General features: G+C 53.8%; 3 protein-coding genes across 3 annotated transcripts in view; 2 read left to right on the top strand and 1 right to left on the bottom strand.

The window, feature by feature from the left end:
• The first annotated feature begins 18 nt into the window (after positions 1-18).
• SLC12A3 (solute carrier family 12 member 3) lies at positions 19-14,635 on the top strand. The gene is made up of 26 exons (XM_010396657.3): positions 19-6,345; positions 6,597-6,755; positions 6,987-7,062; positions 7,193-7,288; positions 7,436-7,575; positions 7,763-7,873; positions 8,061-8,172; positions 8,426-8,556; positions 8,818-8,902; positions 9,264-9,418; positions 9,745-9,852; positions 10,091-10,214; positions 10,309-10,410; positions 10,505-10,660; positions 10,738-10,837; positions 11,264-11,375; positions 11,921-12,061; positions 12,248-12,354; positions 12,500-12,582; positions 12,766-12,834; positions 13,014-13,115; positions 13,288-13,399; positions 13,695-13,781; positions 13,871-14,006; positions 14,117-14,184; positions 14,476-14,635. Exons 1-26 carry the CDS (start codon positions 6,040-6,042, stop codon positions 14,615-14,617), a joined length of 3,120 nt encoding a protein of 1,039 aa, XP_010394959.1. The 5' UTR covers positions 19-6,039; the 3' UTR covers positions 14,618-14,635.
• Positions 14,636-15,273: 638 nt separating this feature from the next.
• Positions 15,274-19,457, bottom strand: TMEM170A (transmembrane protein 170A). Its single transcript, XM_039558136.1, has 3 exons — positions 19,324-19,457; positions 19,064-19,234; positions 15,274-18,476 (listed from the first exon to the last, which is right to left on the bottom strand). The coding sequence occupies exons 1-3, from the start codon at positions 19,439-19,441 to the stop codon at positions 18,346-18,348; spliced, it is 420 nt and encodes a 139-aa protein (XP_039414070.1). The 5' UTR covers positions 19,442-19,457; the 3' UTR covers positions 15,274-18,345.
• A 157-nt stretch (positions 19,458-19,614) lies between these two features.
• The window catches only part of CFDP1 (craniofacial development protein 1), a 60,088-nt gene continuing 57,748 nt past the window's right edge, over positions 19,615-21,954 (top strand). The window contains exons 1-3 of the mRNA XM_039558135.1: positions 19,615-19,889; positions 19,955-20,063; positions 20,811-21,042. Of these exons, the coding sequence (XP_039414069.1) occupies positions 19,631-19,889; positions 19,955-20,063; positions 20,811-21,042 (600 nt within the window). The 5' untranslated portion in view covers positions 19,615-19,630. The remainder of the gene's footprint in view (positions 19,890-19,954; positions 20,064-20,810; positions 21,043-21,954) is intronic.

Below are 21,954 nucleotides of genomic sequence, written 5' to 3'. Positions count from 1 at the left end.
TTTGACATTTTCATTTTCACTGATTCTTGTGTTTTTATGTTTTTATTGATTTTATTTTCAATTGGTTTACATTTTGAAATTTATTCTTAATTACTTAATAGGCTATGCAGAGAAAGAAGTCGTAGCTCTGCAGTAGAGACCCAAATAAGGAATTTTATAGCAGAAGAGGAAATGGAGAAGAAGAGTTTTACTGCTTAATGAGCATAAAGCTGGGAAACTTTAGGGGGTTTTGAATGCATGTTAAGTGTTGAAAATGTGTCTGATGCCCCACCCACCTGTGACACACTGCCATCAGTCCATCCTGTTGTCTCGTGTGGCACATGTGCTGCTGCGGTGCAGGTGAGCTCTGTGTGCTGCACAGACCCCTCCATGCTGAACCAGCTGTTCACAGCCCTTGAGCTCTGCTGAAGCTTTTGCAGGAGCAGCTGGGTTAGAAACAGGTGTGTTTTGGTAGGAGAGTTTTTTGGGAGCAACATGTGAGTTTTTAGTCAGTTGGATTCCAAGTTCACCAGAAGTGAGGAAGCTGAGCCAGAGAGGCCCAGGTGTGGGTGTGTTGGGCATGGATGGATATTACTGTTGGTTTAGTGGGAAACCTGAGTCCTACAAAAGCCAGGGGCTTTAAAAATGGTTACCTTTAAATGTTTTGAGCTAAAATTAAATAATAGTGAAAGCTCAAGCAGCATGTTATAGTATAAGCTTTTCTTTTAATATAACTTCCTATCTTTGAAACAAAATGGGAGGAATGTTGGTGATTACTCTTGTTGCTCCTCTGCTGCTGTCTCACCCTCTTGTGTTACTGGGATATGTGAACATGTGGAGTTTGGAATGCAGACCAGGCAGCAAAATGTAGGGGCTGACTTCAGCCTTTGTATGTTAATAGCTATCATGGGAGAGAATTCATCTCCATTTTGCAATGTCTAAGTTTAGTGGGATGGAAGAATATCTGACTGACTTGATGACAATTTCCTAATTACTTTTTTCACCAGAAATGTAGCATAAGTTTTGTCCACCTTTTGGACAGGAACCAAAGGGCTTGCCAGCCACGCCAGTCCATGTCTCTCAGCATTAGCAAACCATCTGCTGGGTTCCCAGTGGATAGAGCTAGGGACTGTGTGCGGCACGGAGTGCTCCTGTAGCATGGCCAGGATTGTCCCAACCGAAGGCTGAGAGACTCCTGGACAGCACCCTGCAAGTAAAGGGGAGTTGGTGAGTTACCAAGGAGTTACTTGGGGCTGGGAGTGGGGTAGAATTGCTTAACAAACTTGTCAGCCGGTGAGTGGAAAGCTGTATTGGCTGTTAACGTTTCTGGCATATTTGTGTGGAAATGCTTCTTGGCATGTCTCAGGTAACGATTGATCCCATTCCGTAGAGAACAGGCACCTTCGCTGTTGCTTGTGGACAGTCACGGTGGGGCCAGGGCTGCCCCACATGCAGTCCTGCAGGGTGACCCTGCTCCTGTGTTTTCCTTGCTGGTGCTCAGCCCCTGTCCCCGAGTTACTCCCAGCATCAAACCACGTCCCATACACAGAGTCTGGCAAGTCTGCACCTGTCCTCAGGCAACCACTGACCTGAGCAAGAGAGGGACAAGGTTCGCTGGAGTCTGTTTGGGAAGGGTGAGGGCCGCCTTCCCTGCTGTAATTAATTCCCTCTCCCTGATCTGCCATTCATGCAGGGACAGATTTTTGGGGCTCAGGTCTCACTGCTGCCATTTCAGGACCTTGTTCTCCTGTCTCTTGCCCATCCCCTGCTCAGGAGAGCTATTGTGCTGCCTCACTGGCATGTTCTGATGTCCAGTGTTGAACCTGGGGACCTTCTATAAGCAGTACATTGCCCTTTCTCCATCTGCCCTTCAGGGATGCTGTAGCAGGTGCTTTCTGGTGCTTCTCAGCCTTCATGGGTGTTGGTAAAAGGGAAGGTTGATGTCTGTATATAGTTTGCTCCCTTTGTACCCAGTGGTTGTGACTCCAGCCTTTGGTCCCTTTTTAAGCTAATCAGAAACTGAATTATTTCATGCTTTCAAAATCTAAGATGATCCTTCTGTGATGGACAGATGGGAAATAAATGCCAGGGAGTCCAAGTCCCAAGACTAACCCTGGAAAGGTAAGACCAGCCCCATTTCAGTCAAGATAAGAGATTGTGGGTATAACAGAAAGTGCCACAGATACTTGGAATTAATTCATTACTTTTTGATGGCCCTGTGATTTCTTCTTAGGTCTGTGCAGGTGGTGAATGTTACATCCCATCCATCTTCCCACATTCCCCAGAGTGGCAGGTTCCAGCTCAGTGCCTGTGCCTGGCTCTGGCAAACCTGACTCCTCTGCATGACTTTAAGGGCTTTGCTGCTGCTTTGAGGTGGATGCTGACGCACATACTGGTGCTTTGCTGAATAAGGCACCCCCATGGTTTTCCAGATGTCCCTGTTTTCCCCCCACCCTATGCTTATTCTGCTGGAGAGAACAACCAGCTTCTGCTTCCTCAGGTTTTGTACCATCATGCTTTGACTTTGCTAATTTACAAGCTTAGCCTTTTCTAAATAGCTTATGTGCTGGAAGGGTTTTTTGGGGTGTCATGCCTTGTGTTTGGTATTGCCTGTTCAAAGGTGGTGTCACCAAGCACTCCCTTTACAACAGGGAGTGTGCATAGGGTGCAGCAGAGCTGGGGATGTTCATCTGAGCTGAATTCATTCTGAGTAAAAACTGACAAATCTTCTCTAAGTCAGTGGAGCTCTGCTCTTTATACATGAAGCAAGCACAGATTAAATTTAGGATAGTTCATCTGCTTTTTCCTACTGTGAGACTAATCCCTGGCATTAAAGATCCTCCAGGTAGGTGAGATGCATCTGAAGGGTGGCTCATTGGTTTGAGTCAAATACAGCTGAAGCTTGTGTTGCTGCTGGAGGTTGGAGGAGAAAGTGAAAAGGTGCTTGCTGTGAGAGCGCGTGCCATCCTGTTCTGGTGTGGATGCAGCAGAGGCAGGCAGTCTCCAGGCCTACGTCCCACAGTTTGTGTGGCTCTTTGGTTCTGGAACATCCACACGTGCTGCATTACCAGTGCAGCAGCTCCTAAAGCTTTACAGGCTGCACCCCCTCCAAGGAGCAAGGGCTGAGTGATGTGGTCTGGGTTTACAGGGGAGTTGCAGAGAAATCCGGAAATATTCACTGTAAACTTCTGCTCTATGTTACCTGTCCAGTCGGGAAAAAGGTAGTTAAAGCTCTGCCCAGGGTTAACCTGGTAAAAACTACACTGAGCTGAGGGAAGACAATCAGTTCCTGTGGGAACTGGCATTGCTGAAATGTGCCTCGAGGGCCTCCTAAACACTGTCAGAGAGCTGGTGTCAGTGGGTCCTGTCTTCTCAGCCATCTCTGTGAGGTTTTTCTAGTCCCCACAAGAAAATCCTTCTAAGTATTTTCACCGTTATCCCAAAGTATGCTGGTCACAGTCCGGGTACTGCCTACAGCCTGTGGGTTACATTCCTACTCCTCTGCCTTTCCTTGGATTTCCCCACTGAATGCAGATTCTGCATCTCAATCTGATTTTTTGTTGTGTTTTCCAGATCCTCTGGCTGGAGTAGACCTGCTAAATGAGGTGGCTTCTCTGTTCACCTCCATTTCCTACTACTACTGCATTTGTCTAAGACAGTGCTTGGATGTTGTTCCTCACAGGAGCTGAGGAAATTGTGTTCAGAAAAAGTGAATTTAATGAACCTCTTTGGGTTTTGTTACTCTCCCAACCCTTGTCAGCCCAGCCTCTCAAAGAAGCAAAATGTTTTCCTTCTGGCCTGGAAGAAGGAAGGGGATATTGTTAATTCCAGTTCTGTGTCCCTGGGGTGGGACAGCACTCAAATACTGCCACCATTCATGTCCCTGTTACCAGCATTTTTGTCCTCTTTCTCTCTGGGTCTGAAGTTGGAAGGATGGAAATGGTGTCTGGAAGAGATGGGAGATGACCTCTATGTTCCCACTGGGAAAGGCTACTGGCAGTTGGCTAAATAACCATCTCTTTTTTCTTCCCAGGCTTCCTTTGCTGCCGTGCTGAGAAATTGAGTCTGCTCTGCTGGTGGGTTTGCAGCGCTGAGCCCCTGCATCGTTCATGTGTCCTGTGTCACTCAGGGCGGTAGGTTCCCTCTTCCACAGGGCTGGAAGCAGATCAATTAAAGCCTCATTAAAGCCCGTTGGAATAGAACACTTTGGCAGTCTTTAAAAGAAGCTGTATAAAGCACTGCACCATTCTCTGCTTAACTCGATTTTGGGTTCATTTGATGCATTTAATAGCCAGAACAAACTGGGGGAATCGGCTGGAAGTGAGGGAAAGCCCTGCAGAAACTACTTGGCACCTCTTCCCTGTGAGTGGAGAGGCTGGAGGGAGGTGCTGCAGAGCTCCCCTCCCTGCCCGCAGCTCCCAGCGCCGCTCCGCCCCGGTATTGTTGCTGCAGCTGGTGTTGTGAATCAGGCCGACGACAAGCGCTTCCTACAATCCGGCTATTTCACTACACCAGGGTTGCATCATACCACTCGCTTCGTTCTTCGCCCGCCTCTGGAGCCCTCCTGTCTCTTCTGGAGCATCTCTGACCGTGCTGTGTTTAACAGACCCCCCACTTACGAGGCTGATTTGCGCTGGTTTGGACAAATCAGTGTTTTTGACGAAACAACAAGGTTCTACAATAAAACCATTTCTGCTGGGTGTGAGTCTGCTGGCGCATCTGTTGTGAGAGGAAGCTGGTGTTCAGTTTGTGGGGGGTGTTGCATGAGGGGCCAGGGTGAGACACTTTCCTCGTCCCCACCTCGCCCTTGTCCTCGCTCTCCAGGCTCCGAGGTGCTCTGCAGTGCTGCGAGGGCTGAGCACGGATGCAGACCAGGCTGCCTGTCCTCAGCTTCCCGGCTAAGCGGGTGCGCGGGGTTTGGGTGATCACGGCCGTCTGCCCTCACACAAACAAGGGGGCTGGAGCAAGTCCTCAAAAATCAGGTCAGAATTTGTGTGTGAATGCAAAGACAGCCAGAGGCAGCAGGGCAGGCAGGCCCAGTTTTCCATTAACTTGCAAAGCTACACGAGCTGAAATTCCAATGGGCTGCCCTCGGATTTTATTGCCGGCCTTGTTTGTTGTCTTTGCTGATCTTATCTGTAACTGCTTTCGGGACACATGTGACAGGGGCTGCAGGGGTGTAACAGGCGCCCATCCCTCCCCCTGTCCTCGGCTCTGTGGCTGTGGGGTATACGGCCACACGGCCTCAGCTCCTGTTTTCTGTGATGTGAGCAGGGGTTCAAGTGGCTTATTAACTCAGGGATGGGGCTGGGGGGAATTCTGAACCCTGGGTGCTCAGTGGTGCCCTGTCCCTGGGTCAGGAGGGGAAGGGGGCTGTGGGACCATGGGCATCTCTGCTGCCTGGTACTGAAAGCTGCCAGCTCCCAGCCCTGGACAAGCACAGACAGACTGCCACTGCTCTGTGTACCCTGGCTTCTCCAGCCTCCTGGAATCTGAGTCCCAGCAGGGGTATCCCTCACATTCCTTGATGTCACACTCCCCCTTTCCCCATGGTTTCACTGTGAGATAAAGTGGCCATTCCCCTCCCTGCATCCGGCCCAGCTCAATGCCACAGGCGGCATCTTGGAGACCAGCCAAGATGATTTACGAGATCTGACGGGTCTGGGGCAGTATCCCAGGGAAGGGCGAGGGTGCGTGGGAGTCTTACTCCCTTTTTCCATAATAAATCCCTGTGGGAACTGAATGTTCCTGGGTTGGGGCCGGAGGCAAACTCAATGCTGCATTTCTCTGCTGATCTGTCCTTGGGACTTAATCTCAAATCTGTTATCGCTGCCCCCATCGAGCGCTGGGAGGCAGTGATGCCCATTACTGCGGTTTTGGTATCCCTTCCAGCTATTTTTTTCCCCCTGACCAGCTCGGGGTGGTTCAAGCTGATTCCTTTCCTCTATTAGCATCAGCAGTGGGTGTGTGCCAGTTGCCTCGCTCCAGTTTTGCAGGGTATAAAGCCAGCAAGCCCCTCTCCACCCCGTCCCCCACCTGGCAGGCACTTGGGCAGGGGCAATGGCCGAGCTGCCCATCCCAGATCTGCCCCCAGCCCACTGCAGTGGCCGCTTCACCATCAGTACTCTCCTGCCTCCTCTGCCCTGCATGGAGGAGGGGGACCGGGGTCCCTATGCACCCACCGAAGGGTCCGGCTGCGACAGCGCCCAGCCCACCCACCTGTCCAGCAGCACCCTCTGCACCAGGACCTTCGGCTACAACACGGTGGACGTGGTGCCTGCCTACGAGCACTACGCCAACAGCAAGGGGGTAGGCGATCTCAGGAAGGGCAGGCCCTCACTGGCTGACCTGCACTCCATCCTCAAGGTAACGGGGCTTGGCTGTATCCATAGCATCCCCTGGCCATGCTGCTGATCCCTGCGACGTGTCTGTGGTGTGTCACTGTGTTTCCTGCCTCTTGGTGCCATGACTGGTGCTGTGCCGACTGCACATCCCCAAGAAGGCCCTGGGAGAAGTCGGAGAACCCAGCTGTTTCCAGCTGTGTGCTCAACCAGAGCATTGCCTCCAGGGATGGCTGCCTGCAGTCCACCCTCACCTGCCTTCCCCTCATCCCACAGCCTGACCCAGGCCGCTTCCGCACGCCAGTGTCTGACCTGCAGCAGAGCAATGGCCTGCCAGAGGCCGGGCCAGAGGCTGGGCTGGAGGAGGCAGAAGGGGAGCCTGGCAGAGCCTCCATGCCAGAACCTGTCCGCTTTGGATGGGTGAAGGGCGTCATGGTGAGTGTGACCCATCCCACACGGAGCATCCTCCTGCCCTCCCACCCCCTAAGCATTTTAGTCATGTTGCATTTTTTCCCAATATCTGTATTTTTTCCAAGCGCTTGTGCTCTGAGCAATTCCCTGCCCTCCTTGGTGGGGTGGTTTTCTCCGAGGAGCAGCAGAGCTGGCATGCTTTGGCCATCCCCAGCTGTCAATGCCCTGATGGCCAGTTCCCCTCTGTCCCCCCAGATTCGCTGCATGCTGAACATTTGGGGAGTTATCCTCTACTTGCGCTTGCCCTGGATCACCGCCCAGGCAGGAATCGGTGGGTGCTGCGGTTCACCGTGGGCTGGACAGTGGCACTGGCCCATCATTCCCCAAACACCCTGGGGGGTGGTGGGACTCCTAGGGAAGGCTGGGAGATGCAGGAGTGAAGCAATGTCCGTTCCCCACAGCCCTGACATGGCTCATCATCCTCATGTCCGTGACAGTGACCACCATAACCGGCTTGTCCATCTCTGCCATATCCACCAATGGCAAAGTGAAATCAGGTAGCGCGTTCCCTCCCGGCCACTCCAGGCGTCTCTTTATCCTGGGGCTGCCCCTTGGATGTGAACTCCTGGCATGGGCTGTGAGGTGTGTGGGGACCCCAAAAACATGGGGGAAGCAGTAATGCCTTGGGGTGTTCCCTGCCTCAGGTGGGACCTACTTCCTCATCTCACGGAGCCTCGGGCCGGAGCTGGGCGGCTCCATCGGGCTGATCTTTGCCTTTGCAAACGCGGTGGCTGTGGCCATGCACACAGTGGGCTTTGCCGAAACTGTCCGGGACCTGCTGCAGGTAAGAAAGTGGCTCTGTGTCCTCTGGGTCCCAACCCCCCCTACCCCTCCATCCCCACCTTCTCCTTACAAAATCTGTGTTGATTACCACTGATAATCAAACAGTGTCTGCTAAAACTCATGTTAAAAACAGTGGTTTGGTAAGGAAGAGAGTTGTTTCCACATTGTGAATCATTCCCCTTCCCCAGGAGCACAATTCCCTCATCGTGGACCCCACCAATGACATCCGAATCATTGGGGTCATCACTGTGACAGTGCTGCTGGGCATCTCCCTGGCTGGCATGGAGTGGGAGGCCAAGGTAACCCTTGCTCCTGCTCACATTATTCCTCTGGGCTGCTAAGAGCTGTCCCTGCTGCCCACCAGGCATCTGAGGAGCAGAGGATGCCTGTAGCTCCCCCGAAACGGGCATGGGTTTCTCCTAATGTATTCTTCACGCTCTGTGCCCAAACCCCCAAGCCCTCAGCTGGCTCTTTCCGGTCTGGCAGGCACAGATACTGTTCTTCCTGGTCATCTTGGTGTCCTTCATTAACTACCTGGTGGGGACGGTGATCCCAGCCACCACCGAGAAGCAAGCGAAGGGCTTCTTCAGCTACCGAGGTGGGTCCACCACAGGCTGGGGTTGCACTCAGCAGGTCCAAGTGCATCTCTGGAGCCTGGCTCTTTGCTGTAGCTGGGGGAGATGTTGCTATGGGAAAGTGGTCCTTGCTGAGAGATGTCATTAAAAGCACAGTGTCCCTTCCCATGGGGTCCCTACCATCAGCACTATGCCTCCAGCCAATTCTGAGGTGCTTTAGCCAGGAAAAAAAGCAGACAGGAGGCCCCAAATTCTTCTCCTCTGCTTCCTCCCCAGCTGATATCTTTGCTCAGAACTTTGTGCCCAACTGGCGTGGACCTGAGGGCTCGTTCTTTGGCTTGTTTTCCATTTTCTTCCCATCAGCAACTGGCATCCTGGCTGGGGCCAACATTTCGGGTGACCTGAAGGTGGGTTGTGACTGTTGGTGCCTGAGCCAGTGTTTCTCAGGGCTCAAGCCCTATTTTCCCTGGGGCTTTCATTTTGATCCAACCATTTGACTCTATTTTATTTCTTCTGGGAACTTTGGGGGAGGCTTACCCAGGAGATGCTCTGTGGCTTTGTAATACAGTGAATTAAAATTCTTCTTGTACAGCAGCCACAAATAAGCTGCCATGTTAGCAGTGCTGCTGGAGAATTGTCTTACATATCTCTGCAACTCCCTTGGGCAGGATCCTGCCGTGGCCATCCCCAAGGGCACGTTGATGGCCATCTTCTGGACCACTGTGTCCTACCTGGTTCTTTCTGCTACCATCGGTAAGCAGCATGTCCTCAGGTGCAGTGGGTGAGTGGGCTGGGTGGGTGGGCTGCCTCTCGCCCAAAATGAGTGGCCTGGGAGGATGCAGGTGGCTGAGAGCCAGGAACAAGCTGTGGACACTGGCATGGATATCCCGGTGTGAACGCCACAGGTGCCAGACATTGTTCCTGCCTCCACATGGGGCAAAGTCAGCCCGGATGGGTAGTGGAGCTCATGGCATTGCTCAAAGCCATCGTGCAGTGGGGCAGCCCCATGGCAGGGACTTGGGAGTTGTTACAGGCAATGAATGGAATGTGGGGCTGGGCTTTGTGAAAGCATGGAGAGATGCCAGCCCTGCTCTAGCCCTGTGTGGGCCCCCAGGTGCCTGTGTGGTCCGAGATGCCTCAGGCAGCCTGAATGACAGCGTGGCTGTGGGCTCACCGGGCTGTGAGGGACTGGCCTGCAGCTTCGGCTGGAACTTCACCTCCTGTGCCCAACAGCAGAGCTGCCGATATGGGCTCAGCAACTACTACCAGGTACTGCTCAACACGATCACCAACCCCAGTTCCTGCTCCTGGCCAGGTTTGTGCTGCAGTGGATGGGTTTCCCAGGGCAGCTGCATGCCTGGCACACCCCTGGCATCCTGGGGGGCACCCATGCTCTTAAAACAGCCATGTTTTAGCAGGGAGGCACCAGGGAGTGTGTCTTCTTTGGGCTTTTGGATGTGGCTGGACTTTGCTGCCTGGATAATGTTAAAGGAAATGCAGCAGGATGGGGCCTGGGGCTGGAAATCTCTTAGGGTTGGGGTGGAGCTTGGTGCACCAGGGATGCTGGGGTTCCTGATCCCCTGTTTTTCATGCAGAGCATGAGCATGGTGTCTGGATTTGGCCCCCTCATTACAGCAGGGATCTTCGGCGCTACCCTCTCCTCGGCATTGGCCTGCCTTGTCTCAGCCCCCAAAGTCTTCCAGGTGAGGGGGTGGTGTGTCTGCACACCCCAGCTCCTCTCCCTGAGCTCAGCAGCGGGTGATGCTCCTTGGTGCAGGGCTCTGCATCCGTGAGCAGCCCTGGGGCAAGGAGGATGCTGCTGTCAACACAGGGCATGTGTCCAGTTCGGCCCTTGCTCTTAATGGATGCAAGAGCCACCATGCCACTGCCGTCCCACGTCCCTGTCACAGCCTGCTGCCCCCACTGCGTCTCTCCTTGCAGTGTCTCTGCAAGGACCAGCTCTACCCTCTCATTGGCTTCTTCGGGAAGGGCTATGGGAGGAACAGCGAGCCCATCCGTGGCTACATGCTCACTTACATCATTGCCATTGGCTTTATCCTCATCGGTAGGTGCTTGCTGCCCCAGCACCCTCCTGGAGCTTGCCACCAGCAGGGTGGCTCAGTGTCTGCCACTGACAGCTCACTCTCCTCCTCCCACAGCTGAGCTCAACGCCATCGCCCCCATCATCTCCAACTTCTTCCTCTGCTCTTACGCCCTCATCAACTTCAGCTGCTTCCACGCCTCCATCACCAACTCCCCAGGTGGGCTGTGCCATGCCACACTGTGCCCTGCGGCGGCCAGCTCCCCGTCCGGCTCCCCATCCCGGCAGCGGCCGCTCTGTGTGTTTGCGTGCAGGCTGGCGACCCTCCTTTCGGTATTACAGCAAGTGGGCCGCACTCTTTGGAGCCACTGTCTCAGTGGTGATCATGTTCCTGCTGACCTGGTGGGCAGCGCTCATTGCCTTCGGCATCGTCATCTTCCTCCTGGGATATGTCCTCTACAAAAAGCCAGGTGTGTGGTGGTAACGTGGCACCAGCTGTGCCCCAGAAGGTGTCTGGCCCTGTTGCTAATCCATCTTCCCCATGCAGATGTCAACTGGGGCTCCTCCATGCAAGCCAGCTCCTACAATATGGCCCTCAACTACTCCGTGGGGCTGAGTGAAGTGGATGAGCACATCAAGAACTACAGGCAAGGGCAGCTCATTGCAGTGCAAGGCATGGAGGGGAGTGGGATGAAGAGCCAGTTCCTGCTTCCGGTAAACCCAGGAAGGCTTTGTGCCCATGGCTACATCCTCGCCACCACCCTCAGTAACCAGGAGCTACAGCAAAATGTGTCCGTTTCCAAAATCCTATGTCTGTGCCATGTCGGCAAAGGTAGGAAGCAGGGCAAACCCTGCCCTCCCTGTACTAGGCAGACACAGACACATTGATCTCATCTGATATAAAAAGACCAAAGAGTAAGACTGGACCCTCAGGCCACATAACATTTTCTCATTCTAAAGATGCTCCCTGTAGTTGCTGGTGGCCAAGCATGGGAGAAGAGACACAGCTCATTCCAGAGAGGCTCCATGCCTCCAAAGTACCATCCCTCACTCCCTTTTTCCCCTGCCTGCAGACCGCAGTGCCTGGTGCTGACTGGCCCACCCAACTTCCGCCCGGCACTGGTGGATTTTGTGGGGACCTTCACCAAGAACCTCAGCCTGATGCTCTGCGGCAACGTGCTGATTGTGAGTCACTGTAGAAGCCGGTGGGTTCCTTGTCCTGGGGGTTCTGGCCACCTGTGGGTGATGGGCTGGGAAATCCAGCTGTATCCTGGTGGGCTCACAGGGTGGAAATTGAAAAGCCCACTTGTGTGCTGCTGGATGATGAAATGTGTCAACTGGAAGCCTCTCTGTGTTGTTAAGCAATATTGGTGAAGCATCAAGATGTTCCTGTGGGCTTATGGCTTCCCTTTGCCAATTAATTGCAAAAGATTTGGAAGGATGAAATAGTTGCTGAGAGGACAGGGGGGTCCTGCAGCCCTGAAGTCTCCAGAGCAATTGGGTGCAATAAGATCCAGCTAATCTGCACACACAGGACTGTTGGGATTGTACGCACCGGCTGTCAGCTCCCTGGATTCACTGGTTTTCTTGCTGTGATTGCAACCTCCCATATGTGCAGTGGCTACATCCACCTCTTGCCAATGATTTGGGAAGAGAGGAGCTAGAAGTCCTTGGTGGCAAGACCACCAGCTGGAAGGGGCTGCCTGAGCTCCTGCCCCTGATTCCTGCAGGGACCACGGAAGCAGAAGATGCCGGAGTCCCGGCTGATGGCAGATGGCCACACTAAGTGGCTAATGAAGAGGAAGATCAAGGCTTTCTACACGGATGTGGTGGCTGAGGATTTGAGAAGCGGTGTCCAAATGCTCATCCAGGTACAGTCATCACTGGCCTTCAACCAGCAGAGTCCCTCCTCTTTGTCACAGCTTGGAGGGGCTCTGACCCCCTCCACAACCTCCAGACAGCCCTCTTTGTGTTGCTCCCCCATTGATTGGACTGACACCACCTGTGTCCGTCCGTCTGTCCCTGCAGAGGGGTCTCATGGGGACATCTATCCATAGGCTGCTGGCCTCGGGAAGATGAGACCTAACATCTTAGTGCTGGGCTACAAGAGGAACTGGCGGACGGCGTCTCCACAGAGCCTGGAGGACTACGTGGGGATCCTGCAGTACGGCCACCCCGGCTCCTCCACCTCTCGGGGATACTGGCACCTGGTGGTGGCCCCACGGTTGCTGATGGCTGCAGCCACGTGTGCAGGGTCCAGCTGGGCTGATAGTGCCACCCCCCCATTAACTGCCTTCTTCTCCTTCCAGCGACGCTTTTGATTTCAAGTATGGTGTGTGCTTAATGCGGATGAAGGAAGGGCTGAATGTTTCCCAAGTGCTGCAGGCACATGGTAAGTGGTTTTGGGTGGCCAGGGATGCTCAGAGGCATGGAGCTGTGGGATGTGCCAGCCAGCACCATGTCCCCAGACGAAGGTCACAGTCCTGCCAGGACATCACTCCTGTGCTAGGATCAAAGGGGATGGGGACAGTGAGGAACTGCTGCGGTTTCCATTGCTCTTCTCCTCCCTCCTCAGTTAACCCCACGTTTGAGGCAGCAGAACACCCCAAGAATGGCACTGGCAGCAGAGCAGCCCCAGGCACAGGTAGGTTGGTCCTGGCTTGTGGCTGCCCAGAGCATCCCCAGCTCTGAGGATTATTTTGCAGGCGAGGTGGGAGTTTCAAGCAGTGATGGGGAGCAGGGCTGGGACCAGGAGGAAGTGATACCTTTAATCCGTGGCCAGTGGTTCCCCTTGCTGACACCAGGACCCTCTTGCCCCGGCAGTGGACCCCACCACCTTGGCCAGTGAGCAGCAAGCGAGCACCATCTTCCAGAGCGAGCAGGGCAAGAAGACCATTGACATTTACTGGCTCTTTGATGACGGAGGTAACCTTCACCTTCCATCTGTCCAGATAATGCGAGCCCAGCACCTCCATTGTGGTGCCCAGGAGGGCTCAGTCCCTGCTGAATGGGGCCAGGGCATCCCTGGCCTTTGGCATCAAGCACTGGTGAGCCCGGGGGTCACTGCTGCATCTCCCACTGGGTGTTTTGGGGACAGGTCTCACACTGCTCATCCCCTACCTCCTGGGGCGCAAGAAGCGGTGGGGAAAGTGCAAAATCCGGGTGTTCGTTGGCGGACAGATCAACAGGATGGACGAGGAGAGGAAGGCGTAAGTGCTGGTGGCCACTGCATCTCTTAGCCACTTGGCTACCACTACTGTCCCATGGGTAGTGACAGAAGCTGCTTCCCATCCTGCTGAGCCCTCCCAGCTTTGCCATAATGGGATCTGTGAGCTCTGACCTGGCTGCTTTGTCTCATTTCTCTGTAAATCAATGTGGCTTCAGAGTGGGAAAACCCGAAGTGCAAACTGAGGCCAGCAGCAGGGTTTTCTGCTGTGGCAGGTCCCTGTCAGAGCTACTGTTTCCTGCTAATTCAGGGAAAATGTGTCCTTTTCCCTCAATCAGGATTGTCTCTCTGCTGAGCAAGTTCCGCCTCGGCTTCCATGAGGTCCACATCCTCCCTGACATCAACCAGAAACCCCGGCCAGAGCAGTAACCAGCCCCCTCCCCTTCCCCATGCCCCCCAGCACCCCCAAACCTGCCCAGACCCTCTTCCTCGGCACTGTCTGCTTGTGTTGCAGCATCAAGAGGTTCGATGAACTCATCGCTCCCTTCAGGCTGAACGATGGCTTCAAAGATGAGGCCACAGTGAATGAGATGAGGCAGGGCTGTCCCTGGAAGATTTCTGATGAGGAGGTCGATAAAAACAGAGCCAAGGTAGCACCAGTGCTGGGGGAGCTCCTGCAAAGGGTCTCCAGCTTTTTAGACAAAATTCAATCTTTCTGGAAACCATTAATTTGCGTTTCTCAATGCTCTTTGCTCTGCAGTCGCTCCGACAAGTGAGGCTGAATGAGATTTTGCTGGATTACTCACGGGATGCAGCACTCATAGCCATGTAGGTGCCAGCAATGCCCACACCCATTTGTTGCCCCATGGGAATGGTCCCTCTGGATGTTCACCCCTCCCTGGGCAGGGAGATCCTGCACAGACACCCTAATGCTGTGGTGGGACGGTGCCACACTACAGAGAAAAGCCCTTGGAAGACACCAAGGGCTCCAGCCTGCATCCTGTTTGGGGGAGGATGTGGTGTTGCTCCTTTTTAGGGAAATAGCCTGCACTGGACTGAGAAAGGGGCTGTGGCAGTGCTCTGTGCCAGCCCTGCCTCACGCCCCTCGCTGTGCTGCAGCACTCCACCCATCGGCAGGAAGGGCCGCTGCCCCAGCTCCCTCTACATGGCCTGGCTCGAGACCCTCTCGCAGGACCTGAGACCCCCTGTCATCCTCACACGAGGAAACCAAGAGAATGTGTTAACGTTTTACTGCCAATAAAACCTCCTGGATCCCTGATGACTTGGGATGTGAATTTTTCAGGCCAGTTTTGATCCTGGAGCACGCTCCTCTAGGAGTCTGGGGGAGCATGGTGGTTACCAGCCCTCTGGAAATGCCCACCAGGCACAGCTGCCACCCTCTTACGAACACTTGTTTGGCTCACCTCAGGCTCTGTAGGTTGCATATTGATGAACAGCAATGCTGGCCCTGCAGTGCAGGCACTGCTCTGGCCTGGGGTTAGCCAGAGCCAGGCAGGTGAGTTGTGGGGTCCTGCACCTGCACCCCCAGGAGAGCCCAAGTGGTGTGCAGGGACTGAATGCTGGCCCCACCCAAGCCACTGGCCCAGGGTGGGAACAGCCCCAGGGGCCGGGAGCAGGTCAGCACCAAGCGTAGGGGCTGCAGGGCCACAGCATGTCCCCTCAGGGACGGGAAAACAGCTGAGCCTGTCCCCACCAACTGAGCAGCAGTGAGATGTTACCTCACACTGTGGTGCCTGGTTGCAGGTGCAGGTCCAGCTCCTAATGGAGACAACATTAACCACCAGAACCAGGACATTTCTGGTGCAGATGGCCCCAAGCAAAGCAGGAGTGCAGCTCATTTCCAAAAGCACAACCCAGGCCCCCTTGTCGTGCTGCAGAAGAAACACACAACATTCATTCACCTCAAGAGTTACAGAATTTACTGATAATCACCACCAGGATTAGAAGTGTCAGTAGAAAAATAAAATGGACAGAATTTTCAATCATACAAAGATTTGTTCATGACAGCCGCAGCTGTGAGCGAGAGGAAGCCAGGTGGGAGCAGGGGGGATGTGACACACAGGGAGCAGGACCATGAGCCTCAGCATAAGCAGGTGTGCCTCCAGGGCAGGCAGCTTCTCCAGAAGGTGTTTCCTTACCCAGTGCACTGGCTGGGCTCCCCAGCAGAGGCTCACAGCACTGCAGAGCTCGAGACACCTCGGTGTTGATGTTTTTGCCGGCTCTGCAGTTTTTGGCAAGTCTGACTGAGCAAAGTCTACCAATACCTCCTGAAAACTGAAGGGATTCCTCCACGTGCCTCACTTGGAATAAAGGAATGGAAATGGAAGGCCAAACCAATGAGGGGAGAAAACTGCCACCAGTGGTTCAACTGCCATCTGGTGCTTCAACTCAATGCTATTCCTCCTTCCTGTTCAGCTCTGGTTTTACTGGAGAGGGAGGTTGCCAGCAGCAGCCAGGGGAGTGGAGGATGCTCTGGGGGCACCAAGGTGACACAAAGAACTTGCCCCCTGGGCTAATATCTATCAAGACAAACCAGCTGATTGTTCACCTCTTATGCAAGAATTCCCTGAAAATTTCACAGCATCCAGGCATAGAGAGACATTGCCAGCTCCAAACAGGGTTAAGCTGCCAACTCTTCAAGTAAACCAGAAACCCCTCAAAACAGATTCTGGGAGATCCCGAGGGACAGAAAACAGGAGCTTTTCAGTTCACCCACCACTGAGTGATTTTACCGAGCAATTTTTCACTTGTTCTGAGCTCTGTAACAGCCCCATTTGTGTCCTGCACCTGTCAGCCCTGTTTCTGCAAGGAAACCTCCTTGTGCTGTAGCATGGGGCACATGGATAAAGTGCTTTCTCAGTTGCAATCAGCTTAATGGCTATTGAGCAGTGCCAGGCACCAGGGCAGGGTAAAGGAGAGCACAGCAGGTGCTCAGGACATGGGTTTCTGATGTCATCTGAAAGGTAAAACCAGACCCACCCCATCCAAATTCCATGTGATACTTTTAATCCATCCAGGAAAACACAGGATAATTCCTGTAAACTAAACTGTGCACTCTGTACACATGCTGAAATACAAAGTGGGAAGGGGGAAAAGAAAGCAAGCTTATTCCTTCTTTTTCATTGTTTCTGCCCTGGCAGGAAGACTGGCTCTCTCCAAGCAGCAGAGCACACAGGGCCCTCCACAGATCCTGGATTTAGTATATGTTACATCACTTGGACCTCACCCACCTAAGGAGAAGGATTCACATTAAATTATTTCCTAAACTGTGCATCTATATTCCCTGAATTAATATGGGCTAAAATTTAGAGTAATCTCAGTAAGTAGCTCCTCTCACCATGCATAGAGAAACCCTTTTCTATGATAAACACAGTGCCCTGTTGAAGGATCACAGAATCAATTTAGTTTAGAAAAGCCCTCTAAGATCGAGTGCAACCTTTGACTGATCACCACCTCATCATCTAGACCATGGCACTAAGTGCCATGCCCAGTCATTTCAGCACTGAGGACATGGGCTCACGGCAGATAAATGGCCCTAGGAAATGCTGCAGGTACAAGAGGAGTTGATTTGGAAACCAGAGGAATTCAATGAAGACACAGATGGGAGCTGTCCCCTGAAAGGCTGGACACAGACAGCACTTTCCCTCTGCAGCTCACATGGTGTGAGCTGGGTACAAACACGGACCACAGCAAACTCCTAGGGGTGGCTACACTGCCCAGTCACATCCCCGGAATTCAACCTCAGCTTCCCCAAATAACCAAGCCCCGGGAAGCACCCAGTTAGCTGCTCAAGTGCCCCAACCATGTGGCACAACTCCAGGCACAAGTGCAGAGCTATCAATTAGTTAAAAGTCACTTAAAACCAAAACAAACGAAAACAATTAATGAGACAGTACTGCCTGTGGATAAAGGTTGGTTTGGGGCTGTGTTCACATGGACACAGGAATCCCCCAGGCTCCTGCCAGGAGCCTTGCAGCTCTCCCAACCTCTGGCATGCTGTTGGCTGGATGCTGACAACACGGCGCACTCCCCGCACCAGGGATGTCCCAGGTCACAACCTAGCCTGGCCATGCAGCTCCCAGCAGCAGCATGAGGGATTTTAGCCAAGCTGGCCAGTGCCATTTCCAGAGCAGTGCAGACACCCAGCTGCACCACACCAACATGAACAGCATCAGCAAGTCAAAGGAGAATGGGGACGTTTGAAAACACGAGTCTCCTCCAAAGCCTGAGGAGAAGCTGTGCACGCCCACCTGCACACCCTGGGATTTCTGGAGCATTCCACTGTGCTTTGTCTCTGGGCAGAATGTTCATAGGGCCAGAAGGGCTTTGCTGTAATAAAATTCACAAAAACAGCTATCTTTTTTACACCAGTCATTTTCCCTGCACAGCATTGACAGCCCAAACTCCTAGACACAAATATGCACTCTCATCCACCTGAAATGAGTCTTCCTTTTGCTGCTACCAAATCCACTATGGCTATGATCTGCTATTAAGAAGTTTGGGCCAGGAAGAAAACAAATTATTTTTTTAATTTTAAAAACTGACATTAAAAGAGCTTCAGGTTCACTGAAAACCAAGCAACAACAGGTCAAAGCGGTGAGTGAGCTCTGAGGACATGATGTCTCTGTTCCTGTTCCTACTCCAGCACAGCTGGTGTCACATCTTAGTCATGTCCCGTTACCACAATTCATCAGTGGTGGGTGAAAGGTACCTAGGTCTCCTCCTCTGGAAGTCATTTTCCTACCCTCCAGAGAAATAAAGTTTCGCTTGGCACTTAATGTTACCAAAAAGTAACAAAATTCACAATTTTAAAATTTCAAGCCAGGCTGGAGGCAGGAGCAAGCCCTCCCAATTCCTTCAATCAGTGGAAGAAGCACATGGATGGAGCGGTGCTCCCTGTGATTTGTTCTGAGGCAGCAGGTCCTTCGCTCCCCCTCTGGTTTGTGTTCTCCAGCCTCTCCAGAGGAGCTATAGAGTGGCCAGAATGCGCAGGAATGAAACTACCACCACACAGAACGTCTGGCCCACGCCAAAAATGAGGGCCTCAAAGGGAATCATTTTTTTCCCTGCAGCTCTGTAAACTCCAGCAATGGCAGCACCTGTAGAGAGGGGGAAAAGCCGAGACGTGAATGTGAGACAGCTGCCCTGCCACAGGGATGAAGGGGAAGCCTCAGAATGTGAGACTGGGGCAGAGAACAGTGGGGTCTGGAGCTCTCCCTGCACACCAGCAGGCAAGAATGCTGGGCTGGGGATGTGTGACAAACCTCAGCCAGTAACCCATGTGTGCTGGTGGCAATAGGTGAACTGGTGCTGAAACGCTGCTGAGGCCTCCAGCAGCTGTGGGGGTTGGGGTGGTTTGGGACATAGCCTTGTCACAAGATCCCTCACCCACAGCCTGCAAACATTACCCAGTTCTGGGCACTGACACCAAACCTCTGAGAGATTTTCCTCCAGGTGCTCAGAAATCTGAAAGCCCCCTTGGCTCTACACCCGATGGGCACGTTTGGTATGCCCGACACAGGGCTCGAGATGGGCTATGGTCCAGCTCTGTTTGTGGGGCAAAGGGGGAAATAGAGCCAGAACGTTAATCTCCATTCCGGGGAACACCGCTATTCCACGCGCTCCCGAAGGCAACCTCTGGTCACCACAGAGCCCCCCGGCCGATACTGCCAGGCACTTGCCGTACTTGTGAGGGTGCCGGCGGTGATGGGTCCCACGATGCCCATCAGCAGCACGCTCACGGACATGAACCTGCCGTACTTGTGGTGTCGGAGCGTGAAGAGGGCAAGCAACGCGGCCGGGACGTGGAAGGCAAGGGAGGACACGAGTGCCCACAAGAAGACGCCGTACCACATCTCTGCGGAGAGAAGTGCTGTGAGGGAGGCCCGGGGCCCGCGGGCCTCCAGCGGCCCCGGCGGGCGGGCCCCGTTTCGAGTAGGGAGGTACCTGGGAAGGTCGAGAGTGGGCTGGAGTAGGTGGTGGTGCCATTGCCCACGCGGGGCACGAGACGAAGGCTGAGAATCTGCTGCAGGAGCCCACCGCCGCCCGCTTCGCCACCCTCCATCCCCGCACCCGCCCCGCCGCCGCCGCCATTCGCCACCGCCTCTTCCGCCCGTCCCGTTCCGCCCGCCGCAGCCAATGGGAAGCGTTGGAAAGTGACAGACAGGCTCACAGCCAATCACTACTGGCCCCCGGGCGGCCGGGCCCCGCCCTGCCCCCGCGCTGCCATGGGAACGGCTGTGGGCCGCAAGGAATGCTGGGAGTCCCCGGCGGGGCTGGCGGGGCGCTCTGGCCCGCTGGCGGCCTCTCGTCACTGCTCCCTGTCCGCGGCGCCGCCTCGGAGGCGCGGCTGTTCTTCCTGTCCGCCGGGGGGCGCCCGCGGGCGGCAGCGGCGCTCTGGGCGGCGGCGGCTGGCGGGAGGTGCAGCGAGGCGGCGGGGCCGGGCCGCACCATGTCGGGGTCGGAGTCGGAGCAGTACTCCTCGGCCGAGGATGACGACTATGTGCCCTCAGGTGAGTGGTGGCGGGCGGGAGCCGGCGGTCCCGGCGGTCCCGGTGCTCACTGTTTATGCTTGCAGGTGCGGAGTACAGCGAGGATGATGAGAGCGAGCTGGTTCGGGAGGAGGAGCCGGCGGACAGCCCGCGGCCGCCCCGCGGCAGGAGGAGCCCCCGCCGTCCCGCCAGCAGGTACGGCAGCGGTGATCCGGCCTGGTGCCGCCGCTGGTGCGCTGAGGGGCGGAGGAACGGGAAATGCTGCTCTGCGTTCCGGTTGGTGGCAAGAGCAGAGAACCTCGGCCCCGATAGACATCGTGCCTGAAAACCCTCCCCAGCAGGAGTTGTTTATGTTAGCCTTTTTAAGTGCAAAGCACGCATATACGGGGGTTTCTCCCCTTGTTATAAATATATATATACTTTAGTTGAGGTTGGTTTCTATCTAGCCCAAGTTCTCCTCTCCTCTTGGTTCCTGAATTATCCCAGAACCACAGGACCCTGGAATGGTTTGGGTTGGAAGGGACTTTAAATACTACTTTGTTCCACCCCCCTGCCATGGGCAGGGACACCTCCCACTAGACCAGGTTGTTCAGAGCTCCATCCAACCTGGCCTTGAACACTTCCAGGGATGGAGCAGCCACAGCTTCCCTGGCCAACCTGTGCCAGTGTTTCAGCACATTATATACTCACAGAAACGCATGCAAACGGGCCAGTTCACTTCAGGGGCACTGCCTGCATCAGTCCCGTTGTATTTTCTGGGCATCATCTCTTGATAAAATTTATACACCCCCCAAGGTTAAGAGAGAACCTCCCAGATTGAATGTGTTAGTAAAAATATGAAATATTGTGTTCCTTTGCCCAAGCTTACAGTTTGGCTCTGTTGCAGCAGTGTTGCAGCAGCTCCATATACATTTTTTCTTCTTTTTTGGCATCTGCTTTCAGGAAGAGGAAGAAAGGCGGTCTCTTGCTAGAGCCAGATGAGAAAGAGGAAGAAAAGGCCCAGCAGAATGGAGAGGAGCAGAAAGAGGAGGAAGTGGATAATGTAGAACAAGTAGAAAGAAGCAGAGAAGAAGAAGAAAAAAAGAAGGAGGATGCTCTTTGGGCCAGTTTCCTCAGTGATGTAGGACAGAAACCCAAAGCAGCAGCTGCCACACAAGTGACACAAATCAAGAAGGTAACAGGAGCCTGGGCATGCACAGGGAGCGTGGGAAGGGTCTGAAGGTTTAGCGCATACAGCCTTGGTTTTGGCTAGTATCAGGGCTGGCAAGAGTCTGGGGTTGCCCATGCCCCCTCTGCTTTGTAAGACTAGCATCCCCTGTTGGACCAGACTGCAAGGTGCTGGTTTCCTTCCAGATGGGGAGGTCTGTGATCTGGTGCTGCTGCTTTTGGAACTGTTTCGTCAGCATCTCAGTGTCCCACACAGCCCTTTTGGCTTCCCTCGCTGGTCCTGGATTCCTCCTGTGACACAGGAATGATGAGCTTTGGTCTGAGTTGTGCTTGTGGGCACAGGTCTCCCCGAGGCTTGTGCCTTCCCTGATGCTTAAAAGAAAAAAAAAAGGGAGGCTGTGTGTGTGTGTTGGAATGGAGAAACAAGAGAGAGGTGTGTGCTGACATCTCCATGCCTCCATCCTCGTGCTGTGAGGGGGTCTGAAAGGTGCTGCATGTTGCATGTTTGTAGCAAGATTGAATCTGGCTTTCTTGTGTCCTCTGTAAGCCCCGGTAAGGTGCTCTCAGTGTGCAAAGGTTTTTCTGGAGAGAGAATTCTCTGTGTGGGAGCTATTTAAAGGGATTTGGTTCTCTGTAAAACTAAGTGCACGTGTTTGCCTGGCAAAGCCTTTCACGCTTAAGGTGGTAGGAGTGAAGCAAGTACCACAGCTGAGCCTCTGTTGCTAGAATTTTCAGTGTGGGTTTTTTTAAATGGTCAGCCAAAAAAAAAAAGTCTGGAGTCTGCCTGGTGAGTACAGCTCCGACTGTGTGAAGCTTCTTTCTATGACTGTTGGAAGGCAGAGCAAGTATACTTGTCTAATATTTGATTGCAACTCCTGGAAGAAGAGTCCTTTCATCTTAGCCCTCCTGCTTCTCCTTA

This window comes from Corvus cornix, chromosome 11 (genome assembly GCF_000738735.6).
Source record: "Corvus cornix cornix isolate S_Up_H32 chromosome 11, ASM73873v5, whole genome shotgun sequence".
In the NCBI taxonomy this organism is placed as follows: domain Eukaryota; kingdom Metazoa; phylum Chordata; class Aves; order Passeriformes; family Corvidae; genus Corvus; species Corvus cornix.
Note: the sequence above shows the minus strand (reverse complement) of the source record. Positions and strands in the feature narration are given on the sequence as shown.

Coding starts and splice junctions, on each gene's coding strand:
- TMEM170A (XM_039558136.1), bottom strand. CDS start 19,441: ATGGAGGGTGGCGAAGCGGGCGGCGGTGGGCTCCTGCAGCAGATTCTC. Junction 19,235..19,323: donor CCCACTCTCGACCTTCCCAG/GTACCTCCCTAC, acceptor TTCTCTCCGCAG/AGATGTGGTACGGCGTCTTC. Junction 18,477..19,063: donor CACCGCCGGCACCCTCACAA/GTACGGCAAGTG, acceptor CCCTCTCTACAG/GTGCTGCCATTGCTGGAGTT.
- SLC12A3 (XM_010396657.3), top strand. CDS start 6,040: ATGGCCGAGCTGCCCATCCCAGATCTGCCCCCAGCCCACTGCAGTGGC. Junction 11,376..11,920: donor TCTGCGGCAACGTGCTGATT/GTGAGTCACTGT, acceptor TGATTCCTGCAG/GGACCACGGAAGCAGAAGAT. Junction 12,062..12,247: donor GTGTCCAAATGCTCATCCAG/GTACAGTCATCA, acceptor ATCTATCCATAG/GCTGCTGGCCTCGGGAAGAT.